Consider the following 12368-nt stretch of genomic DNA (forward strand, 5'->3'; position numbering starts at 1 on the left):
TTGTTTTCCTTGCTGGGATTTGAAGCTACTCTCACAGCCAGAAGCCTCGCACTTTCCCAGCGACACCGCCCACGTCACGACAGCGTGCCCTCCATGCCTGTTATGCCTTCGCTCGCTAGCTTCTTCTTACGCGTGCGCTCCACGCTCACCTTACCAGCCACACGTCGGCGCCCTTCTCTTCTTAAGTTTCCTCGATGAGGTGGGCGCCTTCTCTAGCGCTAACACCAGCCCATAACCCTTGACGCCATCTTCAGTCTTTCTGGAAGGTGGTCTCTGCCTTATCACCAGCCAGCGACCCCACACACCTCGATGTCCAGCACTTGCGCCAGTCACCAGCTCGTCCCACTGGCTTCGCAGGCGACCACCTTCTCTGCAACCCCGTCTCTGCAGCAAGCGTCCTCCTCTTCTCGTCGGCAACCCTCACCTACAAGGCGGCTTCTCTTTCCACTTCACGCCTTCGCCAGCTACTTTATGCTCCTTCCCAGTCAGCCTGCTCCCACAGCCCGACGTCACAGCTCCTTCGCCTTCCTGCAGAACCCGGGGCCTCACCTTGCAGATGCCATCTCTTGAGCACCTCCGCAAGCAATCTCTCCAGCACACTAGGCGGCTATCTCTTCACGTCGGCTGTCTTCGCCAGCTACCTTACACCCAGCAGCGAGCTCTGTAGCCTCACCTACAGCGTTCCAGCAAGGGTCTTTCTCTGTCTGGTTATCTGCACTGCCTGCTTTTTTTTTTACTACAAGGCGGCTTACTTTACACCTTGCGCAGCTTCACCAGCTTCTTCTCGATGGTGCGCTGGCAGCCATGTAAAATCTCCACGTGGTCCTTTAATGGGGTGGCCACCTTGTATTATATTTTTTATTATTTTTTAAAGCTTCAAAGATAGCCATACAATGCTCTTTCATCACCTTGCCTCAAGTTCACATGCAGTACTCATCATGACCTTCCAAAACTGATAAGAGCTGCCCACGGCTTGAATCATCGGCATCATCTTACCAAACCCGACAATTTCCCAGTCGGTGGCCTGCTTTTAGTAACCATCTGCACACTGCACTGTTGCCATAAGACTTCCATATCTCAAGCATCTGCTCCGGAAAAAAAACACGTGCATACACCAGCTTACTGCAAAACCACCCGGGCTGTACATTTCCCAGGGCATTCAAGGCAAAGTTTTATTGCACACCACGCATCCCATATGTACACGGACTCAAAACGCCTTTACAGAAAAACACCTGACATACTTTGCCCAATCCCCAGCCTGCTGAATCATTCATGATCAGCAGTAAAAAGCATTTCAAGACCTAAATCCATATCCAAAAACTGCCCTTCATCTGGAATCATATCTTCAGACACTGCATCCTGCACAATCACCATCAAACGTGCATAATACTTCTTCAACCTGTATCCATTTACCCTGAAAGCATGTAAAGTCCCATCTAAATCTGCCAATTGATAGGTGCCATTTGCAAATCCTTGCATCACCAAGAAGGGTCCTTCCCACTTAATTTGGAACTTCTTATGAAAGGCATTATCCAGCCTGCTATTATAACGTAATACCAAATCATCCTTCATAATTCCTTTGCTTTTTATTTTCTTGTTGAACTTCTCCAACATCCTTACCTGCATATTTTCATAATGCTTCAAAGCATTATCCCTGTTCAGCTGTGCTTCTTGTAAATACAACAGCCACTCTTTAAAGGCATCTTTAGGCTCTTCTAAAAGCTTTTCCAACATTTTAACAGCTGGTATCTCCACTTCAATAGGCAATAATGCTTCCTTCCCATAAACAAGATAAAATGGAGTGAAACCCGTACCAGTCTTAATTGCTATCCTGTATGCCCACAAGGCAGTAGGCAATTCCAGATCCCAATTCTTGCCTTGTTGCTCTGTGACCTTAGATAAAATCTTGATCAATTCACCATTAAAACGCTCATTCAGGCCATTACACTGTGGATAGTAAGGTGTGGTAAAACTGCGACTGATCTTCATCTTCGTACACAAATAGTCCATAAGCTCTGCTCTGAAACTTGGACCCTGATCAGAAAGCAATTCCAATGGCACACCAAACTTACAGCAAATATCCTGATATACAAACTTTGCCACTTCCTTAGCAGTAATTTGCTTCACTGCCTTTGCTTCCGCCCATCTAGAAAGGTAATCAACTGCAGTCAAGATGTAGCACTTCCCTCGGCTAGTAATAGGCAATGGTCCCACAGCATCAATTCTCCATTTTTCAAAAACATCATAAGCAAGACTTGTCTTCCTCATTTCAGGCTTTAATATCCGTCTACTGTGAGCTTGGCATTGTTTGCATGACCTGCACCAATGATTAACATCCTTATGTACACTTGGCCATACATAACCTTCCTGCAATACCTTATGTAAGGTAATCTTTGAGGCAAAATGTCCACCGCATGCTCCTTCATGGTTTTCCTTAAGAATTTTGTAGATTTCTTCCTTCCAAGGTACCCGTCGCATTATCAAATCAATTCCTTTCAAATACAAAGCATCACCAACCATCACATACCTCGCAGCTTTCCTTATGAAACCATAGTTTTTTGATCTTTCAATATCATTAGGAATCATCCCTGTTAACAAGAACTCCTCAATATCCTGTAAATGCTCCCTGCCACAATAAAATGATGCATGAGCTTTAAGAACAAAAACTTCACCAATCATTCCCTGGGCTGCTTCATGAGCTTCCTCATTATGGCCTCGATCCACATGCTTAAGACTCCAAGCTTCAAATTCCTTCAACAGACCTTTAATCTTGAAACACATTTCTTTGAGTAACATATTTTTTGACTTCCAAACTCCCAATACCTGTTTTACCACGAGCAATGCATCTCCTCGAATGCGAATCCTGTGTACACCATGCTTTAAACATATTTGCAATCCAACTTCCAAAGTCAGATACTCTGCTTCATTGTTGCTATGCGCATCCACCTTAACACCCTTCTTAAAAACAAGGCAACCCTGTGAATCATAAAGCACCAAACCTCTTGAGGCTGCATCATGGCTTTTCCTGTAAGAACCATCAAAATATAATAAGTGTGCATTCACCAATTCAGCCGCATCCTCAACTGGCTTCTTGATGGTCTCCTCCTTTATAAGAAGAGGACTCTCCTTATATGTCAGTAGATCAGCTAAGGTAGCCCTGGTACTCTCTTCCACCAAGAATGAGAAAGTAAATTCCTGCAACTCAATCACCCACTTCATCATAGCCTTAGATAAATTTGTGCCATTTATCAACTGAGGCAAAAAAGTGTAGCTCGTCAAAAACATAAAGGAGCGAGGCAGCAAATAATGGCGGAACCGCCTACATGCATATATCACACTAACCATAACAAGTTCCACCTCTGATAACAACCTTTCTCTGGCAAGTTTCACCCTGCTAGCACAGTAGACTGGTTGCATATAATGTGATTCTTTCCCCTTCTGTAACAACATAGCTCCAATTGCATCTTCACCCACTCAAGGATTGACATAAAATACATGTTCCCAATTAGGCGCCTGCATTGTAGCAATAGCACCCAACACCTCTTTCACTTTTTGGAAAACTACCTCACACTCCTCCGTCCAATGCAAAGGATCATGCTTTGCTGCTTGCTGCAAAGGATATAACAACTGTGAAGATAGAGAGATGAATCGAGCCATATACTTCACCTTTTGCACAAAAGTAGCCAGTTGCCTTGTATTCTTTGGTGTAGGAAGAAGAAGAAGAGACTTGACTTTATCAGGATCTGGATCAATACCATTCTCTGAAATAACATGGCCCAAGAGCTTCACTCTCGGTTGAGCCAAAAAACACTTTTTTGGATTTAATTGACCACCACACTCATCATAACGCTGAAAAACTGTAGCCAGCTTATCACAATGCTCTTGCCTGGAGCTGTATATACAAAAATCATCAATAAAATCCTTCACAAATTTGTTCAAAAAAGGAGATAATACTCAATTTGCCCTTCTCTGATAGTAGGCTGGTCCATTCATCAATCCAAAAGGAAGAACTTTGTAGCAGAAACATCCCCACGGTGTAATGAAAGTCGTCTTGCGCTGGTCTTCTTCTGCAATCTTCAACTGGAAATAACCTGAATACCCATCACAAACACTATACCTTTCATATCCAGCTACAGTATCCAAAATCTCATCCAAAAAAGGTAGGGGGTAAGAATCCTTCTTCGTAGCAGCATTCAAAGGCTTGAAATCCACACATATACGCCACCTGCCATCTTTCTTTGGACTCACCACTGTAGGACTTACCCACTCAACTGTATCCACTGGTGTAATGAAACCTGCACTCAACAGCTTATCAACTTCCTCTCTCAGGGCCTGCATTTGTTCCTGTCCCATCCTGCGAAGCTTTTGCCTAACTGTTTTTACACCTTCCTTCAATTCAATCCTCAAATCTGGCCCTTTAAATCCTCGAATCTCCCTATAAGAAGTGATGAACAATTCTGGAAAATGAGACAGCATATTAACATATCTAACCTTTTCTCCACTCGAGAGATCCGGACTCAGCATTCCTTCAATCAGCTCCTGCTTTTTCTTCACTTCTATCTTTGGCTGCAGTAATTCCTCGATCACTTCATATGACCCCATAGTATCTTCTCCCTCAGCACCCACTTCATGCACTTCTTTATCTTCATTGCCTTGTTGCTCTGATATTAGGAAAGCCACATCTGCCTCTTCTCCACTAGAAGCAGTGGTCGATGAATCCATCTCTGTTTCAGAAGTAGTGGTGGTAGTTTCCTCTTCACTTGAATCCTGTGGCCTCTCCCACACATCATTCAAAGATCTCCTACTATGCATCTCAAAAGATTTTTTATTACCCTGCTTATTATGCAAAGAAATGGTCCCATACCTCCAATCCTGTACTGCACCCACCACTCGCAACCAGGGTCGTCCAAGAATAATTGGAAAAGCACCCAGACCCGCAGGCATCACATGAAAATCTACAGTAGCTTTGACATTAAAAGCTTCAATTTCCAATTCCTTTATCATACCAAGACATTTTACCTTTTGATGATTAGCCATCCTGATTCGAAAACCAGAAACCCCAGACACTCTCAAGCCTGACTGCTCCACACATGATTGGGTAATTACACAGATTTGAGCTCCTCCATCTATATAGGCCTGACCAAGGTTCCTACCTTTACTCCACACCTCCACAATAGAGCAAATATCTGGAAGCTCTTCTAAAGATAGTACTTTGACTGACCTCTTCTCTGACTCCTTTTCCATTGGATTCACAAGTCCCTTCCATTGCCTTCTCAATTTTGGCACCATCTCTACCAACTGCCCAAAGGTGATGTTTGCCTTCCTATTCACCAAATCAGATTTCAAATCATAGCTGGTTTGCCCATCTCCCAGTGGGAAGTCTGACACCTAGAACCTTCTACGAGGCTTCCGTTTCCTTTTGGCTTTCACATCTTCTCCTTCCTGCTGCTTCCCCTTCTTACGGCTGGGTCCAGCCACCCCCTTTCCTTCTCTTTCATCTGTTGTGCGCTTGCCAACAGGCATCACATCCCCTTCTTCTCTCACCTGAACATTCTCCAGAGTAACAACATTCATGACCTTTGCCTTCCCCTTCTCCTCAGCTGTGATTCCACTGGGGCCTGCTTGATCCCTGATATCAATACCATAATCATTTAACCTATCAGGTAACTGTGAAGGTAGTGGGTACATATCACCACCCATTCGTTGAGGCTTATCACAATCTGTACTCAGATGACCAAGCTCACCACAGTTCCAGCATGTAGGGATGAAACGACGGCCCCTACCACGTCCACGTCCATACCCTGCTTGTCCATCTCCCCCTTCATGATTATTGCCTTTGCCTCTACCACGTCCACCACCTGTACTTCCCATTAAATTTAAGCTCAAATTCTTCATAAGATCAACCATCTGTTTCATATCCTGTCGCAATCCCTCATCAGAACCTGCAGGAACCATAGGTACTCCTTGACTAGTTTGTGGTACCATCTGCATAGCTTGGGCTTCAGTGGGCTTCATCCTCTCAATCACTGCATTCATGGGTGTAGCCTCCACTCTACGAATCTCCGGCTGTGCTACAACTGGAATCATCCCCAGCTGATTCATCCGCTGCAACTTCCACTCTTTTGATTTAGCAATTTCTACCGCATCCTCATAAGACCTGGGCTTCTTCAATTCCACTTTCCAGCGAATACTCCTCTTAAGCCCGGCTACAAACTTGTTTTTCTTCATCATGTCAGGGGGTACCTGATCTTCCCCTAAAGCCCTGCATAAAGTTTCCCACAACAAAGAAAATTTCTTGATATAATCATCAATTGATTCCAACTCACCTTGTGTTAGAGCTTGCACCTCATGCCAAACCTTGTTGGGGTCTTCTACCTTCTTGAACCTGTTGCTTAGTGCTATCTTTAGTCCATTCTCAGTCATATCAAGATGTGGAACAGCAACCCTCAATGTCAGGGGACTGTGCGCATGGCTACAGCCAGGCGGGCTGAGCGCATGGCTACAGCCAGATGGGTTTCTGCTAGCAACAGGACACCTAATATGTTGAGTGCAAGGGCTGCCAGCAACCAACGACCAGATAGGTGGGCAGCCAGGCAAGGGATCAGTTAGGTGGACAGCCAGTTGGGCAGTCAGATGGACGCCGGGTATGGGAAAGCAGTGCAGAGGAGATGGGCACACAGCAGTGAATTTGGCCAGGTACTGGTGGACGTGGAGCAGGTTACTTGCATGTGACAGCCAGGCGGGCGGGTTTTCTTGCATCATGGAGCAGACTGCATCGCTGAGGCATCTCCACAGCGAGACCGGATAGGGGTAGACCAGCATGATGGAAGCGGGTCTATGGGTTTTTGGCACCGTGATTGGATGGTGCATATGTGGCTTTATCTGTCATGGAAACAAGACATTAGTCTTTCGAGAAAAAACTGGACTTTGGTAACGAGGAAACTGGCCTATGGTTTATGGATACAGGTCTATGGTTTATCAGATACAGGTCTTTGGTTTCATGTGGAAAGCGTTTATCAGATACAGGTCTTTGGTTTCATGTGGAAAGCATGTCTTTGGATTCATGTGAACAGGTTCTAGTTTCTCGAGGTTACATGCAAGCTGTGACTATAGGAAGGACATATGGTTTGGATTCATGTGAACAGGTTCTAGTTTCTCGAGGTTACATGCAAGCTGTGACTATAGGAAGGACATATGGTTTGGTACAGCCCTACTGCTGTTTGGGAAAGGGTTCGTGGGGATCCATGGTTGAGATGGGGAAGACCTTTTCAAGCAGGGAGGTGTTGTACAGGTGTGCCTTCTCTATGGAATGCTTTACTGTAGTAACGAGAGTTCTTATTTGGAAAGTCCTGGGTGAAAAGCTAAAAGGGATCCTATTGGTAAAGGATTCGACAAGTTGTACTATGTACTCATTTTTGATCAAGTAAAGAAATACCGCAAGGGGCGCCACTGCGTTTTGGGGCCAATCGGTGTCCTTGTACTATTTGCAGGAGCATTCTAGCTCCCCTCTTTGTTTTCCTTTTTCAGGTTCCCATGGGTGATGAAGTGTTTTGTGTGCGAGTGTTTGTGCCACCACCCGTCAGATTTCTGAAGGCCGGTTTCAGTTTAGGTCCTCATCATTATACTCATTTCAACTTCTAAAATGTAAATACAGCATTCACATGCAATCCTGCTCATTTTGGCGAGCCTCCTTTGTAAAAAAGGACTGCTGAGCTTCAGGGAAGAATCAAGACATGTATGTTCACATATCATCCTGCTCACTTTGCTGAGCCTCCTTTGTGAAAAAGGAGTGCATTTTCCACCAGACTCTTTGATTCAAGCTTACATAGCACACCTGGTACCTATACAGCCCTTCTTGAAGCATACTGATGTGATGAACTTGTGATCTATTTGAAAACCAGAAGCAGCACTGAAAATACACCTTCAAGAGTGAGGCACTCCATCGAATTGCACCCATTGATCTGCATTCACGGGCTTGCCCAAGGAAAGCAGAAGCAAGGCCATACAGGCCTGCAGGATGCCCCGGTGCTTTCTCCAATGCAGCTTGAAACATCGACACTGCCTGCAAGATTGACAATACTTCTTAATCTACATTCTGCTTCCCAAAAATCATTATATCGATTCATATCAAATCAAAATGCCAAACCTTTCTGTACAAGCCTAGCATCAATAGTATGTTGCCACTTTGCTGAAGTGCATATATTGGGCCATCACCATGAATTGCAATCACTCGACCATATGCCTAGAGGTCCAGCATCTTTTAGCCAACCTAATCAAAACTATGGCATTTCCCAAGATACTCCTCCAGACTCATAAAAAAAAGTGTAATGGTACTGACCTTCAAAGCAGCTGTAAGCATTCCAAGTTGCTGGTATGCTAGACCTAATGCCTGCCAGCACAAAACCTCTAAGGTTTCTATACACACTGCTATTATGCAGCTTGTATAAAAGCAGTTGATCTTACCACTGACCTTGATGCAAACCAAAAACCAGAAATGCACAAAAACTGCATTTTACCTCCCACACATCAGCGCAGGTTGGATACCCTCTGACAGCATGTTGTAAATTCCTCACTGCATCTGACCACTCTTTTCTTCTAGCCTGATTTACAGAACAACCCACTCACCACCATCAGCACAGAAAGAGTTATTCTTGAAAACTGAGCATAAGAAATGGTTTAACGCCCACTGTCACTAAAGGCCACCAATTAAGCCACACTAAATTGTGTGCAGAGCATGTCTTCAAACACAGACACAACATTACGAGTCACTTACTTTAAACCACATTCATGTGCAGCATGTTTCAACTTTCCATGCATCTGGCCCTGATAGCATAAAAATCAAGGAATATACCTACATACACATGAATGGAGCTTTCATCTCCTCCACCAAGAGTGACATATGAACTTGTAGCCACAAACAAGTAGAGCAGCTAATTGAAAAGAGGTTAGTAAGATAATAAATTCAACAGTACTCCCATCAATTAATTCAATCAAATTCTAGTACATAGTTTTACACCTCAATGAGCATTAAATGCATGCACAAGCTTCTCCTCGAGCACACAATGTCACTAACCCTAAACCACAGCTGATATATTGAGGTTAATGCAGGGCAGTAATGTTCATGCAGTGTATGTAGTTGCTTACACAACACCACCAAGAGATGCCCAAGCTGCAGGTGATTTGTCCCTAGCTGCTGCTTGTCTTTATATGCTTCTGTTGTTGGTCCACTCCAGGCTGTGCCTGTAGCTGCCAATTAGAGACCTGACTACCACAGAAATGGATGAGACTGCCAATTGTTGAAAGCTATCAAAGTCGTCTCTGCTGTCAAATTTATGGCCACAGATCTGCAATACTCAGCTTCAGCCTGCATAGCAATTAGTTGTTTACACTCCTTTGCTAAAGAAATCGTCATGTGCACATGCCAAAGAAATTGTCATGTGCACACCTGTTGCCACATAGACATGATTATTCCTCGAAGGCGAATATGGAGCAAGATTAGGGGCAAAATATGGTCTGTTTTGGCAGCCCCATAGGTGCCCAAGACATATGGTTGGAACACAAGTTGGGCACAATATGAAAATGCCGGCCTGGTCTTTGCATGTGTAAGCATGTAAGCCAGTGGAGAGTACCATGCGTTTGACGTGACAATGGGGATTGGGGAATGAATAACTGCTCCTTGGAGTTGGATTCAACTTGGAGTATAGACAGAGACACATGATTATGGTATCTCGACTTATGGGACTGTTTGTCTCACTCATTTATTTGGGACATGATTTTGATATTGGTATTATGGAGACTTATTTAGTCTCGCCCGTTTATTTTGGGACATGGATTATTTCAGTCATATTGGATTTTTGAGATTGTCTCGTCTTGCCCACTTGATGGGACATGATAATATTTTGGATATATGGCTTGAAGCTTAAAGTTGCAGACAACTTCTAAGAAGCAAGGAAGGACGTCACCAGCCTGGACATTTTCCAATATGAAAGGGGTATGGTGGACTCCAGGACGTCCAAATATTTGATAAGTACAAGATTTGGGAATGGGGGATTATCCTTGAATACAAAGGATCACACTCCTAAAATTTAGGAGATTACTATTTTTGGCCCGACTCCGATGGAAATTCTGTTCGCGTCATTACGTCTCGAATTGAGCAAATACTAAGAGTTGCCAAAGTACCTATGACAAATGTGAAAAGATGCAGGGGAGAAGAGAGCTTGAGCTCTTGCAAACGCGCGCGCGCGCGCGCACACACACACACACACACAAACCCTAGAAGAGAACACACAAGATGAGAGGCTGAAAATTCTTCTTCACACAACAAAAGAGGTCTAAAAAGAAGATAAAGTGACTAACACATATAATCCATAATGTGAACACGCTAAGTGGAGTGGATAGGTGTAGACTAGTCCAGCTGTAGAATCTCTGGCAAAGATATGTCGGTGCTAGCTACTGAACCCGCCAGTGATATAAATGTCGAACGGTCATGCACGTGCCTAGTGAGTGTCAGCTCATGTTGAGCTTGACATCTCAACACTCCCCCTCAAGGTCAACTCTAGCTCATGAACTCCAAGCACATCTCGAAATCTGCGGAGCTTCTCAGCTCCCAAGGCCTTCGTGAAGATGTCAGCATCCTGATCCTGTGTACTGACATAGGCCAAGTCGATGTCGCTTGCCAAGACTCTCTCCCTGATAAAGTGGTCATGTACCTCAATGTGTTTCGCCTGCGCATGGAAAACTGGGCTCCTGGCAAACTGTATACTGCTAAGATTGTCACAATATATGATAACCTTTCTCTCCACATGCAACCCCAAATTAGCAAGTAGCTTGCGTAACCAAGCTACCTCACACGCTGCCACAGCAGCTCCTCTATACTCTGCCTCTGTACTCAACAAGGCAGCTGTGGGCTACTTCTTGCTGCTCCATGTCACAGCAGCACTCCCCAATGAAAACATAAATCCAGTGGTAGATCTCATGTCTGAGATGTTACCTGCCCAATCTGCATCTGTGTATCCATATAGCTCCAATGGTATACCTGTTGCATAAAATAATGCATAGTCAACAGTGGTCCTAAAATACCGAAGTGTGCGTCGCACACTGTCAAGATGTGGTTTGCGCAGCTTGGCCACACCAGGAAAGGCTTTCAAGCAACGGTTTCAGGGAAGGATGATCCTCCAAGAGGTGGAGTGAGAGTGCCAGACTTAATACTCAGAAAAAGAAGACCAGAGAAGGTGTTTAAGGACAGGGCAGGAATGGAAAGGGGACAGGATGGAACAGATGCATAGATCTTCATCAGAGTTAGAGTGGATTTGGAGATCCAACCAGGTTTTCAGTGAAAAGGTTGCCACGAAGGGAAAGATGACAGGTTTGGGACTCCGTGAATAGACAATGGAATGATTTCAGTCATCTAAGAATAGAGACTGGAATCCCATCATCAAATTTAGGAGAGGGGCATGTCATGTGCAAGCCATGCACTAGCTAATCCCAGGGCTAATCCTAAGAGGCAATGAGATAAAGACACAAATCAAAACCTAAGTTTGGAGCATAGGTTACCGTTGTGGGCAAGGGGAGAGTGGTGGTAGACAAGGGAGGCTGTCGGCCTACACTGGAAGGAGGGATGCACCGCTGATTTTATGTCCAATTGATGCATTTTTTATCCATGATGGGTAGCCAATGCAACAACACATCTAATTGTGGCCATACGAGAAGACCACCTCTTATTGAAGGAGAGGAAGAAGTCTTAGTTCCTGATGCTATCATTGACCAAGAGATAACAACAACAAGAACAGGTAATCAATACTTCAAGTATCTTTTGACTTTCAAGAATCATCCTCAAGAAGATGCTAAATGGATGCCTGAGAGATTTTTCCGAGTTTACCCTGAAATTCTTCATTCTTTTCAAACCCAGCAAATTCGCAATTGAGAATAATTGCAAACTCAAGCAAGAGGGATGTCATGAGAATATATTTTAAGTCCTCTAGAAAAATATTATTTATCCCCTCTTGAGTAATTTTGGGACGCCTAGATTACTCTTGCGTTATGCCGGCTAGGCTAATATCGTGGGTGACACCACTGGCCACTAGCCTCGCCTTGTACCTGTCAATGGTACCATCAGACTTTCTTTTTAATTTGTAAACCCACTTTGTGCGGCTGGTGTAGGCTTTTATAGGCTCCATATATGCCCATATAGCAGCGGACTGGCTCAAGAGGACAACTCGAAGTATAAACATGTTGCCGACTTCAGCTGTACTAATGGGAATTTGCAAGAAGAAGTGTATGTAAATCAACCCATTGTTTTTGTGATGCATGGTCATGAAAACGAAGTATGCAAGCTTCGAGAAGCACTTTATGGTCTCAAACAAGCTCCT

The 12368-nt window shown here is 44.3% G+C and overlaps 1 protein-coding gene across 5 annotated transcripts in view; it reads right to left on the reverse strand.

Moving 5' to 3' along the window:
* LOC147639045 (Tetratricopeptide repeat (TPR)-like superfamily protein) overlaps window positions 1–12368 on the reverse strand; it is a 152040-nt gene that overhangs the window by 36637 nt on the left and 103035 nt on the right. For all 5 annotated transcript variants that reach the window (XR_015264138.1, XR_015264137.1, XM_086786748.1 and 2 more), the window contains exons 10-13: window positions 8517–8600; window positions 8339–8389; window positions 8147–8242; window positions 7922–8062 (exon numbers count right to left, since the gene is read on the reverse strand). Coding sequence is in view for 3 of the 5 variants with exons in the window: in XM_086786748.1 (XP_086642874.1) it covers window positions 7922–8062; window positions 8147–8242; window positions 8339–8389; window positions 8517–8600 (372 nt within the window). In the remaining 2 variants the exon portion in view is untranslated. The remainder of the gene's footprint in view (window positions 1–7921; window positions 8063–8146; window positions 8243–8338; window positions 8390–8516; window positions 8601–12368) is intronic.

Source organism: Cibotium barometz, chromosome 4 (genome assembly GCF_041138505.1).
Source record: "Cibotium barometz isolate CiBa-2024 chromosome 4, ASM4113850v1, whole genome shotgun sequence".
In the NCBI taxonomy this organism is placed as follows: Eukaryota; Viridiplantae; Streptophyta; class Polypodiopsida; order Cyatheales; family Cibotiaceae; genus Cibotium; species Cibotium barometz.